The sequence below is a fragment of the Hermetia illucens genome, chromosome 1, assembly GCF_905115235.1.
Source record: "Hermetia illucens chromosome 1, iHerIll2.2.curated.20191125, whole genome shotgun sequence".
In the NCBI taxonomy this organism is placed as follows: Eukaryota; Metazoa; Arthropoda; class Insecta; order Diptera; family Stratiomyidae; genus Hermetia; species Hermetia illucens.
In genome coordinates this window covers 74,230,576-74,254,088 of record NC_051849.1, presented here as the reverse complement: position 1 = coordinate 74,254,088, position 23,513 = coordinate 74,230,576, and the positions used below count along the sequence as shown (strand labels likewise).

Below are 23,513 nucleotides of genomic sequence, written 5' to 3'. Positions count from 1 at the left end.
TTGAATTTGAGGAGCGGTTCCCCATATATGTCAAAGGGGGGTATAACACTTTTTTTCACCAAATATGGCCATGTGGGGTATAAAATGAAAGGATTTGATATCTGCGAAACAAAGAAATGGAAACTGCACGTAATTGCCACGAGATCTAAATGACAATAGCAAACGGTTTGCCGTAAACGCGTTCCAGTAAACTTTGAAATTTCGAAAAAAAACTTAGGATCCCCAGAACGCAAACTATGAAACATGTTGATCGCATAATCCATCCGCGCTCGGAAAAATATCGATTTTAAAAAGCTGTTGATATCTAATCTGGATGTGCAGATCGCTGAACAGGTTAAAGAATATTTATACTTACCAGTAGAGAGGCAACGCAGATATATGTATTATAGGCAAAAGCATTCATATAAAATGAATCCGACACGACGGAAATGTATTCATGTTTACTGACATTTAACGTTTACAGTACATAATGTACCAGCACAACAAAACTATTTTTCCGGACAACTCTGACATGCATTGTGCAGTGTCTGTGCGGATACGTTACGCTCACTGCGTTGAGGATTCGAATCACCACCTATTAAGAGTTCGATACCAGTTAATTTTTGTACCGGATTTTCTAGTTCTTCTGTGGATAATAATATAAGATGTAGGATAACCGGAGCTAGATCCTGGGTATAGAATTGTCTCAGCATGGTTCTCTCAGTTTTGTGGATCCTTCATCGTAGGGGGACCTAGTCCCTTTAAAATACTACAGATTTTCATAAGGAGATAAGGTCACTTATATAACTTTGTTAACTTCACTGCCAGCAGAAATGATGTTTTTTGATATTAGCGTACATAGCCTTATATGTAATAGAAAACAGTACGAGCCCCATACGGGGGTTCTGTGAATGTATGTACTATTCGCACTAAGGATATGGCAAATTCGCTCTATTTTGGATGAGTTCAATTTCAATCTTTCCAAGAAAGTGGGGTATCATATGGTGACTTTTCCTGAGCACCTCCAGACACTTTTAGTTCAGTTCGAACAACAAACTGAAACCTTCCTTGCATACAACATTTAAAAATTATCCCTTCGACATTTCGTACTCCTTAGCGGAAACTCCGACGGCAGTGGTCGGAAATGAGGCTGCTGGCGCATACGTCCTCTTCTTTACCGCTTTCGTGTTAATATTTAAATGGGAGGGTGCTGCTGCTGCTGTCTGTTGCGGCCAGTGTGTCACCGTGGTTATCAACGTGTGCCCACCTCATTCACGCCTCCATTGAAGTGGGGCATACCTTGTACATATTTCTCCTTGAGTGAACACGAATCTGCTGAAGCCTCCAAAATCCGCGACTTCTTACCACTGTTTAAATATCTAATGTCGTTAAATGTTTGGATACACTTAGGTGCTTAGGTGTTTTCAAGAAGCTGCAATCCCAAAACAAAAAAGTTAAAACATATCGCAAGTAGTCTGATAAAATGCTTTTAATTTTTCTCTGACTGAAAACCCATTTCCGTGCCACTGAGAAAATATATTTGTTAGACTAATTGCCATGTTTGAACTGTTTTTTGTTTGGACGAAAGCGTGTGTGTGAGAGAGCAACAATTTTTTGGACAGCTGGACCAGATCACAACGCAAGGCAGGTTCGGATTATTTCAAGCTTAGTCCCACTTTGTAATCGATGTCAAATCTGAGATCTGTTTCGAAAAGCACTCATCGAGACTTCTCTTATGATGTCCAAGGAGATTAAAGACAGGAGGAGAAATCAAGCCTCTAGGGGGTACGAAATGTCATAGCGTATTCGTGGGGTAGAGACGAGGCAGCTAACTTCTCCGTGGTCTCTATGGTTCATTGGTAGTGTGCCGAGAGCCGCCAAATGGTTTTCTCATGTGTGTTTCCCTATCCCATGTGGCAAGCCATAAATAGCTGTGCTCTGCCACATGCTCACAACCATGTAGCCGCACCCCAATGCACTGCATCACATACAAGACACAAACACCATAGCTCATGCGCGTAATTGCCTTCGGGCGCGTACCGTAGAAGGTCGAATATGCGCAATGATTTTTTCCACCATACAATTTCAAATAATGTGCCGGGAGACCAATCTCCTGAGCTTCGTCTTCTTGATTATGTCACATACCGCTAAATTGTATCCTCCTCTTCGGTTGTACATATGAGTACCTCCACCAAAGCTCCACACAGAATCATGTCATTTAGTGAATGTATGGGATTGCCAGCCTGACAGTAAACCAATTTTAATAAGGTTTTGTTTGAAAGCGAAACTTAATGATTTGGAGTTGTGCGTTATGGTTCGATCTAAAACCGGATGATTCATTTTTTGTTCTTGCCTTCTCATTCGAGTTTCAGGGTGTATAGTCTTCTTGACCGCTGATCTGTTTAATTTATTCTCGTGGTGCTGTGAACCAGATTAGCGGCCAAGAATACTATACACCCTGAAACTCGAACGGAGTATCTTATATGCACAGAAACATGTCATCTAATTCTTTACCTATTTTGAAAGGAGAAGGCAGAAGATCCATTATCTATTCATATTTCTTTCATCGAGGGCGGAAGTAAAAGATGATTCATCGAAAGAAATATGAATAAATGGATCAGTTTGTTATGAACCCTCTGACTTCATGACATATGTTACGATGAGAGTCCAGCGTTGCATCACCTTGGCAACAACACGGTCACCAAGGTTGCCAACCAACCAAGCTCCCTTAACATGTTTGCCAATCATGAACACTTACTGCGCGAGATAATATATAGAACCGGACGGCACCTGCTGGTGCTAATCCGAATGCTAGCAGTTCGGCGAGATGTGGCCCAGTGTTCTTGATTCTCACATATTATCTCCCTGTCAGGACACAGTGATTTAATCAAGTGCCTGCACTCAGGAGTCAACAAAACAAAACCAACCCGAAGTAAACTATTCTAATAGAGACATGAAGTCTCGAGGCGGGGTGATATCACCGAGGATTTCAATCCCAAAGGAGCTCAAATGCCTAACGGCCTGATAAGAGGGAGGACTAACTAGCAAAAACCTAACGCGCGAGGAATGGATTGGGAAGCAACTCCGAGGCGATTCGAATATCGACGAGCGGCTGGCACACCGCAACCTAATCGTTCGCCCCTGCCGCTTTAAATGGGGGAACCCTAAATAAATGGGAGGACCAATGCTTCCCGGGAGAGGGCTAGCAAGCAATAAGAAATCTAGAGCTCAAAAGATTATAATAATTATTTGTTTTATATTTACTAAAGCAAATCAAAAATTTACTTTTCTAAAAATAAAACGGTAGATATAACTTTAAAATCCCTCCAGACAACAAAAAGAACATTCTTGGACAAGGAATTTGAAGGTGTTTCGTTAAAATATGTTTAAATCTGTAATTTTCTTTCATTCCACATGCTTTGATTTCTTCTATTTAATTTCTTTTTTATGGGTAACAGTATTTAAGATATATAATTAGATATATAGTTTAGATATCATAAAATGATGTTCCTCCTTACCTTTTCATATATTTTTTCCCTTAATCCTCTCTTTATTTTTAATTAAATGCATTTTCTGAGTTCAAAGCGTACTGTATCTCTTTTTTTTTTAATTTTAATATTCTTTATCTAAGGTGTAACTGAACTGCGACATTTGCCAAAATCGGCTATAGTTAAACCCAATTATTCTCGCCTGAGTCAACATGTCTAATTATTAGATATCTATCGAAGCGATAAGAAAATTAAAGAATGGAAATCAACGCAAGTACCTCTTTCGTGACAATAGGAAAAGCAAATATATAAGGAATATAGTCCTATTTTTCACGGAAATTAAGCATAAATTTTTAGATATACAAGAATAATTACCATAATATATACAACTAGAAATAATTATTAATAAATTTATGCCGAAAATAGACAGAATAACATATCAAAATTCGCTCTATTATACGCTAAATTGTATTTCGGATGTAGTGATATCATTCTAAATAAATTCAGTTCTAAATACACACACCACGGCGCATTGATTCTGTAACGACTACCTTACATTTAGTGTAAATTTCCTTACTCGAGATATTCAAGTCTTTTAATTTATCGTTTGGGGAACTCGGACATTGTCGTCAATTTGGTGCTTTCCCTCTTGTGATTAAAGTCGCGGTGGATTCGGTGGACAAGGTTGTCTCCGCTGCCATTGCAGCCTCCTCATCTTGCACAGCTACCGCTTTCTTCGACTTTTGTGACGAGGAACACCTGCGCGTTCTGGTGTCTCCTCGTTACTATAAAATGTCCGTTCTCCTGTCAAATGATAGACTCGAGTTTCTCAATTTTCGCCAATTACAAACGCGTGTTTTAGTAGCACTCGGAAAACTTCAAAAATACACTTTACGCATTGAAATGAATTCTGATCTTTTTCCTGGAAGGAAAACGACTTCCATCTTTACAAGTTTCGACGTGAAAACTTCCATGTCCCGGCACACACCGCACTTGACAACCTTCTTGCTCTCTTCTTCCCTCCTTTACTCTTTTTTTTTAAAAAAAAAACCCCAGCCATGTAACGCGACAGATTTCCCTTCCGTGGCCGAAGTTCGAAGATTCAAATCTGAACTTTTGAAGTTTAATTTCAAATTGGAATATTGGAATCTCAAAAACGCCCAGGAAAATTATGTCGGGGTAAAACACACAAGATGGGATTACATTAAGCTATGGAAAGAATATTCTGCCGTGCAGAATCAATGCTTTTAGGGAACAATATATACTCATGCCTTTAATATTCGCAAATTTCCTATAATGGTCTTACCATTATTTTTACATGTCATTTGAAAAATTATTATTATTAATCTTTGTTAACTTTGCAGGTTTGTAAGTTTAATATGCCGTTACGATATTACAGTTTGAAATTTGGATAAAAATTTCGCCTTGAAACTTCCTTGATGTCTCAACAGTTATATCTTCGTAGCGACGATGACCTTTGCAATTGAAAAAATATCCATTTACAAGAAATTTTATATAGTCTCTGAAAATGGTATCAAATCTGGGATTATATGAGTGAGGGAGTGAAAACTGCGACTTTGTTATGAGGGTCAAGTTTTTTGACATTATTTACGAAAAACACTAAAACTCTGCAACTGTAAAAAATAAAGTGCCCATTCCAAGGAACAATTTTTCTCAAAGGAGTGATACTATCCACCATTAAAATTTCTACCATCGTCAACTGCACACCCTTAGAGAAATCAAACAAACGCCTAAACCATTCGATAAATCGCCCACGAATCATCGAGTGGACCAAATACCACTGAGTAAGTGGAGTATTAGCTAACATTACACATTCCTTTTTAGAAGTCAGAATATGATTTCATAAAATACATCTGTTTTTGCATCATGGCTATTGCTGATACACGTAAGATTTTGCATAAGTATTTCTCGCTATGTGCATTATGACTCATGGTACTGCCGCGAAAGCTGGGGCTATTATTACAGCTGCATTATATTGGATACATTGCAGGGATGGGATTTTCTTATTTAGTAAATGCTGCTTAATCTCAAATTGGTTACGCAGTCAAATCTGTATGTCCTTTTACTGTTACAACAATTCATTTTGTGGTCATAGGAAGTGTTCGTCAAATTACCGCAAGCGTAATCGAAAAACGAATTTACTACTAACAGCAATTATTTATTGCGACTTTTAACAACTAACATTATCAAGTAATTTCGTTACTATCTTAGGATCTAGCTCATTACCGACTTCACATCTATATTCAGCTCCTTTAGCCGTGCCACTACCTGCGAATTGTCGAGGCCATTTTCACGGTTATACTTATACATAATCACCAGCTGTTGTTCTTCTAATCCTTCAATATGGTCGAACAGGCTTTTCCCTAATTTCTGGTCAATGTCGTTTTCCTCTCGAAGGACGCAAAAGTAGATTAGGAAGGCAGCCAAGCTAGCGGATATAACGTACGGCTGATACCAGAGCGCTTCATCTGCGCCCCCGGACCGAGTCTCCTTTGCACGCCATGCACCTGCTTGGCTTCCGAAGAACTTAATGGGTTCATTGTTGGGTTCCTCAACACCCTCCCGTTGCTGCCTCGCCCGCGTTTCTGTAGAACTGCTACTGGCTGCGATTCTCGATGATGTTTGAAACCTCCTCAGCTGGCTTAACCTAAAAGTGATGTTTGTCAACAAGGCGCTAGTTAAATTAGTAACTGGGGAAATATTAAACCTGAGCTGCCTGCCAAATAGCACCCTTAACACCATGCTTCGGCTGTAAATATTAATAATCTGCGCCACCAATTCCGACTAAAGTTCTGCAGCACCGGCCACTTTCCCACAGTATCTGCCGAGAATTGAATGCATTCGCTGCATTATATTTGGCATTTTTGACAATTGTGAATACCATTGACGTCCCCAGTAAGCGTCAAATATATTTTGAAAATTTGAGAATTTTTCCTCGCAATTATCAAAAATTTGCAAACCAATGTCTGATGAGAATGGATGGCGCATCGACTGCTACTTCTACTTTGGAAGCTAGGATGAGGCGTGTGTTTCTGGAACGACTGATGGACTGGGGAGCTCTGCCCAAGACTAGAAGTTGTCCTGCAGAAAATTGCAGGAGTGAAATGAAACTGATGGCTGATACCCGATTTTGTGACGGTGTGTCCTGGTAGTGAGTACCCAAGGATTATTATGAACGTTGCGCATATAAACATATAATCTGCTTCTGATGACAATAGTATAACGTTTCTTAAAACATCAAATTGCATCTCGGTTCGTAACGGCAGTAATTTTATTCTTCTAATGTATTATAACTGTCTTTGGTATTTTACCTTCCAAACTAAATATTTCTATATACATTTCTATATAAGTTTTAAGACTGGCTTTAAAGGTACGACTTCTTATTTCCCGATCTTTCCCGAAATATCAACTGCTTAGTTGCTGGTTCGTTTTTTAATGTTTTGTGTGAAACAAAACCTTATTACAATCGATTGAATGCCTTTGTGTCTGTCCGTCTATCTGTCTGTCACATCCAATGGTGAGAATCCAGCAAATGGCGCTATTTCTGTTGAGTTTCAAGGGGAGTTCCCCATATATGCGAAAGGGGGGTGTAATTGTTTTTTTTCATAGAATATGCTTCAAATGAAGGGCTCGATTAGCACTTTTCGAAGCCAATCTTATTTTTGCTATTGGGTGAAGCATAGGGGAGGAAGCTCTCAAAATGTGCCCAAAAAATGAAACAGGTCTCGTTCTCAAAATATATCCAAGCAAAATGTGTGAAAAGAATCAGAGAGATACATCCATACGAAATCTAGGCCTCAAAATATATCCCGTTCCGATATCTGCACAAATGAAATTAATAATAGTATATTACATTATTATATTTTGGAAATTTACCCGAAAACCCCCTAAGTCCATTCTAGAAGTACAAAATGGGAGCGCTAGGTTCATAGCAGGAATACATACTGGTTATTGGGGGATAAATTTTTAGCTTAGATAACTGCGAATAATGTCTGCATATTTTGTGAGGATAGTGATGAAGCCTCCATGTTCTGGGACAACACCTAGCACTTATGTAAAGTACGGTAAGTTTTAGAATACTCGTATATATTTCAAGCCAGATGCCCGGTTGAAACATCTGGAAGTGGGGGTGATTGGCATACTTTAGTTTATAAGTATTCTATATTCATTAAAGGGGACAGTTGTTCTTTAGTGGGTTTGAGTTGTTTGGTTGAGATTGTGAATAGCGAGTGATTGAATTGAGAGACTTTGTTGTCTTAGAGATGCTTACTTTGTTATTGTCGTCTAATTGATTTTAAGTAGTATTTATTGGTTCACCTTTTTTAAGTTGCTGGTAGTATATTTGGAGATGACATTCGCGGGGATTTATAATATTCTGCAGAGTTTGATTTGGGTGTTCAATTTCAGTTTCTTTCGTTGCAACTGCCGCTGTGGCTGCGGCATTGGTATGCTATTGGTCAATTTGGGACTCGTACTTTTGAATTTCGTTTTTATTAAGGTTTTGTTTTACAAAATCGTCAGAAGGTGGAAAGGTTCAAAACCTACCGAGACTGCTATAAAGCATGGTATCGCGAGGCTGGATCAGTTCTTAACTGCGGCCCATTATTGTTCTCTTCTCATTTTCCATTTCCTGATGTGTTTTCGCTACATTACTAGTTAGTTGTATAATTTCAGGTTTCCCTTGCTTTGATGTTAGTCGTATTTTTTTTTTTTTTTTGTTATTTGGGTTACGTTTTTGATCGATGGTGGAGATCCTGGAAACCTCGAACTCCTACTAAAAGGGTCGATCAAATACAAGGCCCTCCCCGGAAGCTGTAGGACCGACCTCCTGAAAGAGTCGATTTTCCAGTACAAAGGCCACCCGTGGTATATATTCCATTATTTTGTTCCATTGCATATGGGTGGGTGCAATTTATACCTCTTGTAAAATTCAGCTAAGTCTTTGACCTATTGGTAGGCGATGGGATTGGATTTGCGCCAGAAACGGTTTTGATTTCATCTCAGTAGTTATTGATATTTTCTTAAGAACTGTACAAGATATCTGTTATCTGCGCAACAGCATAATTGCTCCAGCGCTAACCACGAATTTGCCAATCTAATATCTAATTCAAAGTTTATTGAAGGGAGTTGAAATTTGGCTAATGTTATGGTAAGCTCTCTGCTTGTATGAGCAATGAAAGGTGATGAGAAAACTTTTTGTAACTGATTTTTTTTACATTCTACCTCACATACTAACAGCATGACAATACTATCTCTATATACAGCATACTTATTTTTAAAACATTATGTATACTGGTGCTGCGGAATTTTTTTAATTGCATCTCCCATGCGGTCAGGTGTACTGCGAAACTTGATATCATTGTTTTTAATGTTCAATGTTTTCTTTGAAATTTGTAAGCGTAGTGTTTCTGCATATTTCTTTATCGGGTCTAAGTCCGGTGAATTACCATGCCAAGGGAAATAATTCAGATCCAGTGAATTTAAATAATTTATGCTAGCTATGGCATTTTTTGCACGCAGAGGCTGCAGATTATTATATATAACCCAAAGACCCTTTATAATAATCGTTGGCGCAACAATCCATTTTGGATCAGGACCTTGAAGTGTGTTAGAGCACTTCATTCAAGACCGTAACGGTACACTGTAGGAGGCAATGTGGTCAGCATTATGATCGCCCGAGATTATTACCCTGATTTTGACTCAGGTGCTCATTCACAGCTGAGTCGACTGATAACCGACATCAAACCACGATACAAATCCCACTGTTTCCAGTGAGATTTGAACCGCAACCTTCCGCACGACAGCCTTGTGCTCTAGCCACTCAGACCCTTTATATTACGTTAATGTACCCCCTAGATCGCGATGTATCTCCAATAAATTGTATTAGATCAGGTCCTTCTTCAAAAATGCAGCTACAAATCATTACCGTTGATGAATATTTAATATTCTCAACCGTACAGACATCAGACAAGTATTCACCCTTCCTTCTCACAACATAAGTTGCCACCTAAGTCACCGCTTCTAGTCGATATTCTTTACTAAAAATGATCTAGAAAAAATTAAAAAAGGCAAAATTTGAAACTCAAAAATAAGCCCAGAAAAAAATATTTTTAAGCAATTGACTTTTCTCCAATTGTTCGAATTGTAATCCTCTTTTAAGCGGACCCATGAAAATCGCCATTGCCGCATCGCTTCTGTTAACTTCAGCTTTTTACCAGGTCTCCTGCATTTAAATCCGTTTTCATACGAACGCCTGCGTAGTGTATGATGGTATATCTCAACACCAGCATCTCTCGCCCCATCCAAAATACTCTCGGAGGTCGTAGTTCAAGCCTCTCCAGACTTTCGCAGAATTAGTTCATTTTGATTAATCTTCCGTTTTCCCTTGTAATTTTTTTCACTAGTCTGAAAAACCGCTGGTTTGTCACGAGCAATTTCGCTGTTTCTACCACTGATTACCTAGAAGCGCCGACATTTAAGGCAATTGCTACATAACTTGACCTTCCCTCTTTCAAAAGGGACACAAGTTGCATGTTGTATTTTACTTTAATATCTCCTTTTTTCACATTCCCTGTTAATTTGCCATTATTTAAAATGTGTGTGCTGTGGTGTATATGCAAAATATGCAAAAAACAATGTTTCACGTGTACCGTTAAGCACACTACAAATCCTCGCAAATAACTACAAAAATACTACTACAAAAATAACCACTCTACTACTACTCTCCCTCTCGATTTCCTCTAGAAAAACCAGAAAAGCACAGCAATATTGAAAAATCGACCAGCTTAAAATACGAGTTTCGACAGAATGAAACGATTGGCAGATAAATAACGGTTCTAATTCTATTTAAGCATCCCCTCCTAGGTAGTGGAAAAATAAATGAAGGTGACAACGTATTTTTTCCGACAGAATGGGCATATTGGAGCGATGGGTTGAGTACTTTGATGAGCTACTGAACAATCAGAACATCGGCGAGTTGGAGGTCCCGCCAACTGAAGACGACAGACAAATACTGCCACCACCAAGTATAGGAGAAACAATCCGTGCAATTCATCGGCTAAAAAATCATAAGTCGCCAGGAGGCGGCCAGTTATACCAAGTGGTTCATCAACTTGGGCTCAAGGTATGGGACAGCGAATCAATGCCTAACGATTGGCAACGAGGCATTATCTGTCCCATACATAGAAAGGGAGATATCACACAGTGCAGCAATTATAGAGGTATCACGTTGCTGAGTACCATCTATAAGATATTCTCCGCTATCTTGCTACGCCGGATAGTCCCATACCCCCAGAACATCATTGGCCCATACCAAAGAGGCTTCACTCCAGGCAAATCAGCAACAGATAAGATTTTCTCTGTGCAGCAAGCGATGGAAAAACTATTGGAATATGGACAACAGTTGCACATCTATTCATCGACTTTAAAGCCGCCTATGATAGCATAGCCGGGGTAAAATTGTACACGGTCATGAGAGTATTCGGTATCCCGATGAAATTGATAAGACTGACTAGGTTGACCCTGACCAATGTGCGAGGTCAGATAAAAGCAGCAGGATCATTCTCAAGACCATTCGACATCACAACGGTCTACGACAAGGGAATGCCCTATCATGCGTCCTCTTTAACCTGGCCCTCGAGAAAGTGATCCGTGATGCTGAGGTAAATGCAAGAGGTATGATCCTCTTTAACTCCACCCAACTACTGGCCTATGCTGACGATATCGACATCATGGGAAAAACGACCCGATATGTACAAACTGCCTTCATCCAGATCGAGCAGGCCGATTGGCGTGAGATCTTGGGCTGCATATCAATGAAGACAAAACAAAGTATATGGTGGCAAAGTCAGCACCGAAAACCAACCAACCAACGACATCAAACCGCACTGGTCAAACGGGAAGAATAAAGATAGGAGAATATAACTTTGAGACTATTGATGATTTCTCCTATCTAGGGTCGAAAATCGCAACCGATAACAACTACGATGATGAAATCCGCACACAATTGTTGTCAGCCAACAGAGCCTATTTCAGCTTACAAAAACTGTTCCGCTCGAAACGTCTCACCATAGGGTCAAAGCTCTTACTGTACAGACAGACAATGATCTTACCTTTCCTCATGTATTCCTCGGAGACTTGGGTTCTTATCAAGAAAAATTGGGAACTCTTGGCCGCGTTCGAGAGAAGAATCCTCCGAAGAATTTTTGGCCACCTACATGAGGATGGACGATTCCGTAGCCTACACAATGACGAAATCTATAAGCGATATCATGACCGTCCGGTTGTGGATAAAATCCGGCTCAATAGATTACTGTGGGCGGGTCCTTTAATCTGTATGGATGAGGATGATCCAGCCCGGAAAGTCTATAAGGGCAAAATCTATGGTAGAAAAAGAAGATGAGGCAGACCCTGCCTGAGATGGAGCGATGGCGTAGGTCAGGACGCCAGACAGCTTTTAGGGATATCGAATTGGTAGACCTCGACGCGAAACCGGGATGTCTGGAGTTCCTTATTAAGGCAGGCCTAGACCGGATATCGGTTGTTGCGTCGTTGATGATGATGATGATGATGACAAAGTATTTTGATTTTTCCTCGTAATCAAAAAACCCACTGTTATATGTAAATTTTCTCAAAAAAGTTCATCGTTCATAATTCGATGTACAGATACTGGATATATATCGCATCTGGATACGTATATATTTAATGTTTGCATCGAAAACTTTCGTTGCTCTTTGGTTTATTCAATTTATTACCAAATCTGACTGGCTTATATCTTTGCGAGTACTATTGAATCTCGAGTTTTTGTTAATTCTAAAAGCTTAACAAAACCAGTTGTGTTGAATTAGATAGTGCACTTTTGAAGCAAGTCTAAATAACCAAATCAATAAATTAGTGATACTCGTGAAAAATGTATATAAAAATTTGGTTTTCCCTTACAGTTGCTCTGCAGTTATACCAAAAAAGAACGGAAAACGTATACCGTGCCAAAATCGGTTATCAATTCGTATGCGCACCTTTTTCGAAGGCTCACATTTGACACTGGAGCAGATAATTTTGATTGTTCGTGGCTGGTCCAAGAACACTCCTCAAAAAGAAATTGCCAACAAAATTTCCGTCTCTAAAAACACACTTATTGTCTGGTCTTCAGTCTGCCGTGATGTCGCCACCGATTATTGCTTGTCACATTCAAAATTGATAGGTAATTTCAACAATTTGACTGGAACAATAAATTATTTGGATATTCATTGACTAGGTGGTCCCGATAAAACTGTAGATATTGACTTGTTGCATGGTAAGAAAAAATATGATACTGTACAGTACCTGATGCTAGGTGGCGTAGAACGTGAAAGTGGAAATTATTTCCTCGCAATTGTAAATGAGCGTAAAACTGGGAAAATATTAGCTGCTATGAAGCAATGGATAGAACCCAACACAAATGTAGTTTCCGATTTATTTAAAGAGTTCAGCCTGCTATCAAATGAAGGGACGAAAAAATGGAAAACAGATTATAGGGTACATTTTATAGACCCATTAGAGACTGCAGCAGTGAAAGCTGAAGGTACCTGGTGGTATACGAAGCGACGTACGCCTTGTAAAAAAAGAGAAGACTGTTTAGCTGGATACTTCGCACAATACATGTTTTTAAACAAATGTAGAATAGACGACATCGATCCTCTCATTGAGTTCCTTAGAGCTGAAAATAAATTTTACGACTTGGATCAAGTGGTAGGTGTAGGACTAGATGCGAAAGTACGCTAATTAATTAGAACTTTTCCAGAGTTTCGACACCATGGGTAGAAAACTTAGTATCGAGGAAATTGAAGCTAGACTTAAAGAACAAGATGATGTTGTATGTAGAATGGTGGAAAATGCAAAAACAGATGATGAAATCAGACCGTCATTAGAAGCCTTATTAAAAATGAAAGCGGACTATAAGATTGCAACTGGTGAGGATTGGAAAGGTCGGTCTGATGAAATCGAAATCACAATTGCGTCTGAGGTTACATATAAAAATAATACAAATTATATTGAAGAAAATTCTATGAATATTAAAGATGAAATAAGTGATCCTGATTAAGTATGATTTGGCTGTTAAAGTATGTGTATCTAAGTAACCTGTTTTTAGAGAAACATTTCATTACTGAAAAAGTGACTACGCTCCTAAAGTTTTGTTAAAGTTAGTTCGTTTCGTGCAGTTTATTAATGGTCCTCTTTATATTTGTTTCCAAATTGTATTGGCTAAGATAACTAAACGAGAGTAAAGATCGAGGACCGGTTTCCCTGTATAAAGTTGTTTTTTATATATAATATGCATGTAAATAAAAGTGTACAGATATTACAAATCTACAAGTTATACGATATTGACACAAATTAATTATATAAGTGATAATAAAAATTTTTATTTTTCGAAAATTCTATCCCAGTCATTCGAAACTCATCGAACGGGTTCTCAAACCGAGAACCGCCATCGGACAGAAAGAAAAAAATTGGACCCGGAGTGAAAATTGTGCGGAAAATCCAGGCTCACGGTGATCTCTTTCTTCTTTTTCTGTGACGCGACAGTCTGATATTGGCCTTTGGCCCCCCGAAGTCTTCGTCTTCACTCTTCTCAGTCGAGCGGTCCCAGGATATTAATATCATCTGCGTAGGCCACAATCTAGGATTAGTTGCGTACCATTTGGATTCACTGGCATTTTTCAGATTATATACTCCACATGCCGAAACATTTTGTTGACTGGTTTTGTATCTTTACTCGAACACTAGACTGACCCATTGCCACTAAGACGAATTTAATCATTTTCGCTGGGACTTCAAATTCAAGGAATATTTTGTATAGTACCGAGTGATCAATACTGTCGTATGTCGTATGATGGACATCAAGGATTTATTCCCAGCAGTTGACCAGCATCTGCTTCACTGAAAATATGTGATCAGATCAAGGGAGAAGAGCCAAGGGAGGTGGTTGCTGGTTGAAGAACGGCAACGCACCCTAGACGCCTGGCAACTCTCTTGGCAAAATGAAACTAGAGGCAGGTGCACTGCGCGGTTCATCGGCAACTTAGGAGCGTGGCTGAATCGGAAGCATCGTGAGACTGACTATTTCCTTACCCAGTTCTTAAGTGGGCATGGAGGTTTTCAGGAGGAGTTGTGGACGAAGCTCATCACACTTTTTTTCTTGTGGAAGGTGGGGTGGGATTCGTCAGCAGCTCTATTTAAACATCGTTCTCCGGAGAACATTGTCGAGGAGATGCTGAGGAGTGCTGACAAATGGAGCCGTTTTGCCCATTATGCTCGGGTCCTTCTCGTTGCAAAGAAGATAGAGCTCGACCGGTGGAGGAGCCGGATGGCAGCGGGTTCTTTGAACTGACAGTTCCCTTCCTCCTCTCCCCTCCCGTTGGTGAAAGGAATTCTCCGCAAGACGGGAGAGTTCGGGGACTAGCCCGAAGTAATAAGACAAATGATCCCAGGCTATCTCTTGGACGATGGGGAGGTGTTTAGTTGGTAGTCCGACGACGTACCGCTGCGGGAGTCCAACACTGTGCGTAAATGCATTCACCTACACTACCCTCCAAAAGAAAAAACTGAAAATAGGTGATCAGTTGCTGAGTTGTTACAACGATATTCTCTCTGGTATTCGCCAACAATATTTTTTGAGAAGGGTTCACGCCTTCTTTCGATTATTTCTGACAAAACTTTGTAACATCTACATAACAACGATATCTCAATATAGTTCTCGCTGCAGAATTCGTCATCATTTTAATAAATAGGGCAAGTAACACCTCCGATATTCCAGCATATCCAACTAAATCTATTCTTGCGGTGTTTTTAACCATTAAATTAATGTAAATAAACGATTTTTCTTTTTTGCTAGTGTTCGTTCATTTTGATACATATATACCAGTATTCTTTTTGCAGGATGTAGAAATAACTTTAAGATGATATAGTGGTGCAATTAGTATTAATAGGAATACTAGTATACATTTGGAATAGGATATAATTCGTAGAAAACCCAATTATAAGCAGACGTACAGCACTGGAGAAAGGAACGAGTTGTTCCCGAAATATCGAAATATGCGTACCAAAATAATCAAAAACTCATCGTATTATTGAAACTTCTAGCATAGATTCGTCAGATCAAATAGTGGTTAGGCGCTCAAGAAGCTTGGTCGCCATCCCCACACTTCTTCTCTTTAGTAGCTGCACAGGTATTCCATCCACAACCGGCGCTTTGTTGTTTCCCAGCGTTTTTAGCGCATCTCTCACTTCGTCAGGTATAGGTGGTGGGACAGGTGCCTACATGGTTTCTGATCTCTCGATATGCAGGGATTGGGTTGTGGCATTCAGTAGCTCCTCGAAATATTGGGCACCTCGATTTCCGTCCCTACAAAATATTCAGGGCTGGAATTCTGCAGTCATTCTTTTTGTCAATTCGTAAACGGATCTTAATTATTGCATAAGCCTATTCCGAAACGCGTCTCCAACGGTTCCCATCAGTAAACATTAGTAATAAAAGCTTTCTGCCAAAACTTGTTTTTCTGATGCACAGGGTAGCACAGAAAAAAAATCGAATGAACCGATTTAATCGCATTTTTGTTTACAAACTTATGGCGTAATTAACTACGGCACGCACATAAAAGTTAGAAAAAAATATTAAATTTTAGAAGTTTGGAAGCATTTTTATAATGAAAATAGGACAAAAATCTAATTGTTGTATTCGAAAGCTTGCCAAAATTCAAAATTTATAACTAAATTTACGTGTGTGGAGTACAATTTCATCAGAACTAAAGAAATATTTTTATTGAATTGGTAAAAGGTAACTTGGAAAACTACTACGCCACGTGATTCACTCTCTTTACATTTTTACGCTATTGTTATTGCCGTTATTTTACCGGCATCGATATTTTGCTTTGACGAAATAGTAGTCAATGTCCCCATCGACCCCGCAATATGAGCGTAGGTCAATAATGCAAATATATAGGTCAACGTTTAACTGCTTCCTGCGCTTACTTTGTGGATTTGGCCTTCAACTTTTTTTTTTCATTTTGCAAAGAAGTCAGGCTGGCATGGCTAGTTTTATTGATGTTTCATAGCTTTATCATTAAGAATAGAATCGAATTTATCACTTTTTCGATTTTGCGTTGAAAAAAAGATTAATTATTTATAGTAAGCTTGTAAGCGGTTGATTTAAAACTTTATTACTGTGCCACATGCTGATATCTCTTCATTTTGAGAAGACCTTTAAAATGAGGTATGAAAGAGGTCAGTGGGATAAATGATAATAGAAGTATTATTACTCGGATTTTTATATAAAAACCAATAAAAGAAAAACCGAGTTTTCTCATATAAATTGAAAGTTAGTCAAATTCCTTAAGAATCTACTCTATTTAAGTCCTCGCAATAAACTCTAAAAATTTGGTGAATGTAAACTACGTAGTTTTAAAAATAAGTGTGATTTACTCCAAAAGTTTCTTTTTATTTCTTCAAATAAAAACGGTAGTGAAAAACCGCCTACTTAAGCTTTCAGCAAAAAAGAGACCACATTTTACTGCTCTAGTAATTTTTCCCTATATTCTATCCAATTCACTCTCTTAGCCTTCCAAGGAAACGATTGCATCTAATTTATCATCATTAACGGCGCAACAACCGGTGTCTGGTCTAGGCTTCAGTAAGGAACTCCAGACATCCTGATTTTGCGCCGAGATCCACCATCACCACCAAGTTTTCTTTTTCTACCATAGATATTGCCCTTATAGACTTTTCTGGCGGGATCTTCCTCAACCATACAGCTTAGGTAACCCGGTGATTACAGTCTATTGAGCCACATTTAATTCACGATCAGTGATATCGCTCATAAATTTCATCGTTATATAGGGTAAGGAATCGTCCATCCTCTTCTGGGGGGCCAAAAATTCGATTTCTATTTCTCTAAGAGTTTGTATTTTCTTTGCTACCAACCCAAGTCTCCGAGGAACATATAAAGACTGTGTGCGGATTTCATCGTCATAACTGTTATCGGTTGTGATTTTCAACCTTAGATAAAAGAGATATCAACGGTTTCAAAGTTGTATTCTCCTATCTTTATTGTTCTTAGTTGTCCAGTGTTGTCTGATATTGTTGCTTTCGTTATTTTCGCGCGATCTGGATGAAGACAGTTTATGCATCTCGAGTGGTTCTTCTTATTGAGTGGACTTGAGAGGATAGAACTTCCCGTATTTACATCAGCATCATGAATCACTTCTTTTAGGATCATACTTAAAATGATGCATGGTAGAGCATCTCCTTTTCTTAGACCGTTGGTAGGTCTCGAAAGTGTTCCTGCTGTTGTTACGGAAGACTTTGTTATGATCGTTCCATTGTTCACTGTCACCCGTCTATCAAAGAGTTTTTCAAGGTGGTGTTGTTATTCAAATCCGGAGTACCATGTCAACGATATAGTTATTCGAGTCTATATGCTCTGACAACCATCAAGGCTGAGAAGAAGCGAGAAAATAGAATTTTTTCTATTGCATATTCTTCTACTTCTACTCGCCTCTTGGACCGTTCCGATACCTCCGAACGAGCTTATAAGGGGTTATGTACAGTTGTAATGGTCGAAAAAATCGAATTTTTTATTGCTTATTCTTTAAGCATATTATTTCAAGAACATTCTCACCACATTTGGTACCGTTCGGAACATTAGGTCGAAAGTGTGCATAGATTTTCGAGCAGTCATCGCTTGCATTATAATTGCAGCCACAAGAGAATGGCTTGTAGGTAGCATCAGATCGATGGTTTAAAATCTGTAGAAGGAATACTTTATGGCCCTGGAAGTGACGACTCAATGTAGGTAAATAAGTTAACATAAAAAACACAAACTTGTTCGCTGTGGACACGATTAGTAAACAAGTCGGGAAACGGAAGCTGGATGCTTTAGGTATGAACGATTTTGTGTATTTCTTTTATAAAAACGTTTGAGTGGACATTTGTGCCACTAGTAGCTAGCACGAAATATATCCATATATTATGTGAGAATATCCACTTTCGTGTGATACTGACTCTTGAATGTCAACTGGCAACTTTGACATATTATAATTTTGTTAGTAATAGTGCGATTTTCACCAAATTTAGTAGGATCATGCTCTATATAATAACTATATTTGGTGGAAAAAATTTTAACCCCCTTTTTGCATGCATGGGGATCCCCCCTTACATTCGTTGTGACTCACTGTATGCATGAACATTTAGAGTAAATACTCTTTTTTGGGTAAATTCTCTACCTTTGCTATAGGCCGATAACGGTATAAATAAGTGAATTGGGACTTTGAGTTCTAAAGAGTTTCCCTGGCCCGGTACAATATTTATGGGTCAGCGATTCTTATTTTTCTTTGCATGGAAACAAAATGTATGAAATTCCTTTAAAAAGTAAGAAAACGCCGAATATAATATGCCCAGAATTGGTTGAAGATTTTCCTTTTGAAAAGCTGGTTTCAGTGGGCTTTTCAGTGTGCCTTTTCTTTTTATATATTTATTTGTAAAGATAACAAAAATTATCAAGAAGAGCAAAATACAGTTTGTTTATTCGTTATTACTTATTTTTCAACATCAGAAAAGTAAAGTATTGAAAATTCTTGACTCATAAAGCAGAGGCGACTCGTTCGCAAATTCACTTCATATAAACTTTACTACGCGAGAGTGCGTGTGATCACGCCGGCGGTTGGAGCAGAAGAGAGATGCGGTCCCTCTGTTTCCAAGCAACAGGACTCCCTCACCGCTGGCTCTCCACTCTCGTGGCGAGCTCTAGAAAAGCCGCGGAGAGCGGCGGCGGCGTCATCCATCCACTCGTATCAACTTTGCATTAATTGTCTTGCCTAACAATTCTTCAGGAGATACTACTTTGGATGTACACTGCAAGGCTAGGAGGGCGATTTTCAGGATGGCTAGCCGTATCAGTGAAGTGGGGAGTTAGCTAAATCAAAGTAAGATTGATATTCTTTCTAGGTGGTATCCCGAATTATTGATACCATGATTGATTGATAACATGATAACGAGGTTTCACTTCGATACACGTTGGAGTAGCAGGTCAAACTGGGAGAGCATGGCTGTGATATACGGCTTAAACTAGCAGCTGATCACTTGGTACACTGACGGATCTCTCACAGCAGAGGAAGTGATTGCCGGGGTTATCGATCCAAGAAAAATGTACTTGGAACCAATGAGGAAGCACACTAGCATATTAATAATAATAATAATCGTTGGCGCAACAATCCATGTTGGATCAGGGCCTTGAAGTGTGTTAGAGCACTTTATTCAAGACCGTAACGGTACACTAGGAGGCAATGGGGTCAGCATTGCGCTCGCCCGAGATTATTACCCTGATTTGACTCAGGTACTCATTCACAGCTGAGTCGACTGGTATCCGACGTCAAATCACGATACAAATTCCACTGCCACCAGTGAAATCTGAACCGCGACCTTCCGTACGACAGCCTTGCGCTCTAACCACTCAGCTATCCGGACACTAGCATATTCCAGGCGGAAATACACGCCTTAGACAGATGTGCCTCCTTCAACCTTCCAAGGAACTACAGGGGGCAGAACATTGGTATTCTGACCGGTTCCCACAATAAGTAGTATCCACACTAAATGGACCGGACTTGCGAATGTATTGGAAAAGTTTATCCGTACACATGATAGTCACTAATCCAAATGTAGATACTGCTAGATGTCGTGGGCCTATGAAGTGTACGGAAAAGCTTTTCCATTCCATTCGCAAGTCCGGTCCATTTAGTGTGGATACTGCCTATTGATATACTGTGATCTGGACACTCTGGGTTCCAGGCCGTGTTGGGTTGGAAGGCAATGATGGGGCGGACGAACTGGTCAGGAAGGGAGCGGAGATGCCTGTACACGGCTGATGGAACTATATTGGGCGAGCCTACCAGGAATGGAGCAGACAAGGGTGTAGACGGGGGGACGCGAACCCAAGCGCGCAAGGACTGTTTATACCTCACAAAGAAGTACCTCCGGTTTATAGTGGGACTCCTCCCTGATCACTGCTGACTAAACTATCATCTGGGGAAGCTAGGGATATTTACGGACACTGCCTGCAAATATTGTGCGGAGTTTGTCGTCTATGCACTTTCTGGGGCCAGTGTCTGGGACAAAGTAGGTCGAGGCACCTGGGAGAATGCTTAACACCAGATGCCAAGCTAAAATAATGATGGTTATAGGCTTGCTTGATATACTATAATTAAAAGGTACACTATCAACAGTAAAAGGGGCACAATAGTTCTTTAAGGACGCAGTGCAATTTCGCTTAACAGAATAATAACATGTAGTTGTACGTAACTCCTTAAGCGAAGCCTACGTACCGTTGCAGTCGATTTTTAGCTCACTCGGGATCCCCCAGAAATATATACTTTCCTCAAGTTAGTTTCCTTTTATTCCCAATTCAAATTTTTTTTTCTAAATATTTCGAAAGAGAATTGGCGAGTTAAATTATTGCAATGAAATCCGGAATGGCGTTTGTTAGGCAACAATGTAGGCACATGAAGACATTCTTCAGTGCGGATATAATGAATGAATCTAAATTACTCACTATTTTTTATTACCGATTATTTTTAAAATGCATTGTTTGTTTTTTTCCTACTAAGAAAACAAAAAAAACCAATGGGCTCTAGCGCTCTATGCGACAGCTTCGTCTTAACAGTTTTGCGCCTTCATTCGAATAGCATTGAACGTACAACTTCGTTTCCCCTCTCTCGCTCTTTTGATTTGTTGACATTCAAAAGCGCGGCAATTAATCCTTTGAATCTCGGAGTTGTAATTTACAAACAGTTTTTATTCAATTGGCTGTAAACAAAGCAATGGCAAGTGAAGAACTCTTTTCAGAAACGCCGGTGTTCTCCGAGGAATTACCTTCGGGCAATGAGAATTTAAGACACGTTCTCGAAGAAGTAGAAACTGAAACAGAAATTGCGCACTCCGAGGAGGACCCGGACAAAGTGAAGTCTGCTGAACAGACGGAAATTCCCAACGAAACTAAAAGCATCACAGAAAATAATAGCGCCACTAAAGGTATTCTAGCAAAGGTTTGGCGAGAATACCTTTTTTTGTAATAGAGGATGTTGCTTTTCAGAAAAACCCGCAGAGAAGTCGAACGAACCACGTCTCACACATTTACCACTGACGAGGATACGAAATCTAATGAAGCTCGATCCAGATTTACATATTGCGACATTGGAAGGTGTTTTCGCAGTAACGAAAGCGACAGAAATGTTTATTGACTCGTTAGCCAAGGAGTCATTTGTGCATACTAATCAGGCTAAGAAGAAAACTGTCCAGAAACGAGATGTTGACATGGCGATAGCGTCAGTGGATAGTCTAATGTTTTTGGAAGGTGCTATGAATTTTTGAAATACATGTTATTTTTTATTTTAGTTTGGGAAAAGTAATGATTTCAAAGGAATGTTTTAAACCTACTGGATCCATCCAGGAGTTGCGTTAGGTCATAGTTCAGCCCACCATGTCTCCGTCTAATCTTCTCGCTTATACTGTGCGGTACTTCTTTGCGGTTTGCCGGGAAAGCACATCTCATTTACTCAGGTTTTTGCTTTCAGTAAAGTACAATCGTATACGGTGAGGGCATCGTTTATCCTTCTTTTCTCCTCCATGGATCCCGGATAATGGAATATAATGTGCTGCGGATTCTCGGACGTCGGAAGACTCGTCTAATCCGAAACGATGCAAATACTTCCTGTAACTAAGCTAAGTAGACTTTTCGAAGTCATCCCACCGTTGCTGTCATCTCCTATGGATTTATTTCCACCCCTCCCCCCTTCTCTAGTATAGCTAGCGCGCCTTGTTCATTTTACGATCCTTGTAGATCAATACCGTGCTGGCACAATGCCTCACCTGGTGCTGTCCTATCTTTCATTGGAGCCTGGCCATAGTAGCCAATTAAGAGCTTTGTTCGGGATTTTGTCTAATCCTTGAAGCTTTTTATCTCCAATTCTTCTGCGGATCCCCCTCAGGAATCAATATGTCGTCCTGTTGGGCTTTTAGATGGAGTCTCTCATCTAGATGCAGCGGAGAAATGGTTATAATTATTTTGAACAAGAACTGCGAGCACGTAACTTGGAGTGATTTTGTCCACGTATCTTGTCCATTACAACCCTGTAGCAATGCCCCACAAATTCGTTTTGGCATTGAAGCACATATAGCCTTCTTGAGGTTACTCCGGAGACCTCGATATTCTTCCTCCAGCTTCCGATGCCCCGGTTTCATTCTTGTCCTTATGTAAAGTCCTCTAGCTCGCAGACACGATGATTTCAACAGAGAGAACTCCCGGTTCAACCAATAGTTCGGTTTTCTGTCGCGGTGCTTATGACATCGAAGCATTGTAGCGTTGCCTTCATTATATGTTGGCGCAGTTGGCCCACCATTTCCTTCGTTGTTGCTTTCCGACGACGACCTTCTTTTAACGCCGCATGGAATGTCTCCTCCTCAAAATTCTTTTCTTTGGTAGAGCCGCCAACCATCCTTGCTTTTTTACTTCCAGTGTGCCTTTGGTTGTGGTTTCCAATGTCGAAAGGGCCTGCTGGTCGCTGACCCACCAGCTCTTCCTAAAAGGATCCGGTGTAGATCTACCACTACCATTACTGAGGCATCGCGGTCACCGGATGTCCACGGCCCTATAGTGGAAGGGCCAGGCGCTCATTATACAGAATGAAAATATCCTAGCACTGCTTCAAGGGAGGCACTGGTTTGCTAGAGAAAAATATATATTATAGCTGCCATCAAGTAAACCATGTGCCTGGAATAAGTTTTCTAATCAGCAAAAATAAATGAAACCAACTTTATCGGCTTTGAAAATATGAGCGAAGAATTATGCATTCTAGACCTGTGAAGTAAATTTCAATCAGCCTTATAAATGCTAGTATCCCAATAAAGGCGACTACAGAGTTGGAACGAAACACCTAAGCGGCAGTAGAACGAACCCTTGAAGCTTTCTCCAAGTATGGCATCAAAATCATGCTAGGAGAT

General features: G+C 39.7%; 2 protein-coding genes across 2 annotated transcripts; one reads left to right on the top strand and one right to left on the bottom strand.

The window, feature by feature from the left end:
- Positions 1-5,625: 5,625 nt before the first annotated feature.
- LOC119661628 lies at positions 5,626-6,355 on the bottom strand. The gene is made up of 2 exons (XM_038071047.1): positions 6,196-6,355; positions 5,626-6,135 (listed from the first exon to the last, which is right to left on the bottom strand). Exons 1-2 carry the CDS (start codon positions 6,228-6,230, stop codon positions 5,703-5,705), a joined length of 468 nt encoding a protein of 155 aa, XP_037926975.1. The 5' UTR covers positions 6,231-6,355; the 3' UTR covers positions 5,626-5,702.
- A 75-nt stretch (positions 6,356-6,430) lies between these two features.
- Positions 6,431-21,907, top strand: LOC119652941. Its single transcript, XM_038057369.1, has 6 exons — positions 6,431-6,639; positions 12,428-12,687; positions 12,742-13,214; positions 13,267-13,561; positions 21,270-21,545; positions 21,607-21,907. Exons 1-6 carry the CDS (start codon positions 6,458-6,460, stop codon positions 21,882-21,884), a joined length of 1,764 nt encoding a protein of 587 aa, XP_037913297.1. The 5' UTR covers positions 6,431-6,457; the 3' UTR covers positions 21,885-21,907.
- Positions 21,908-23,513: the final 1,606 nt, after the last annotated feature.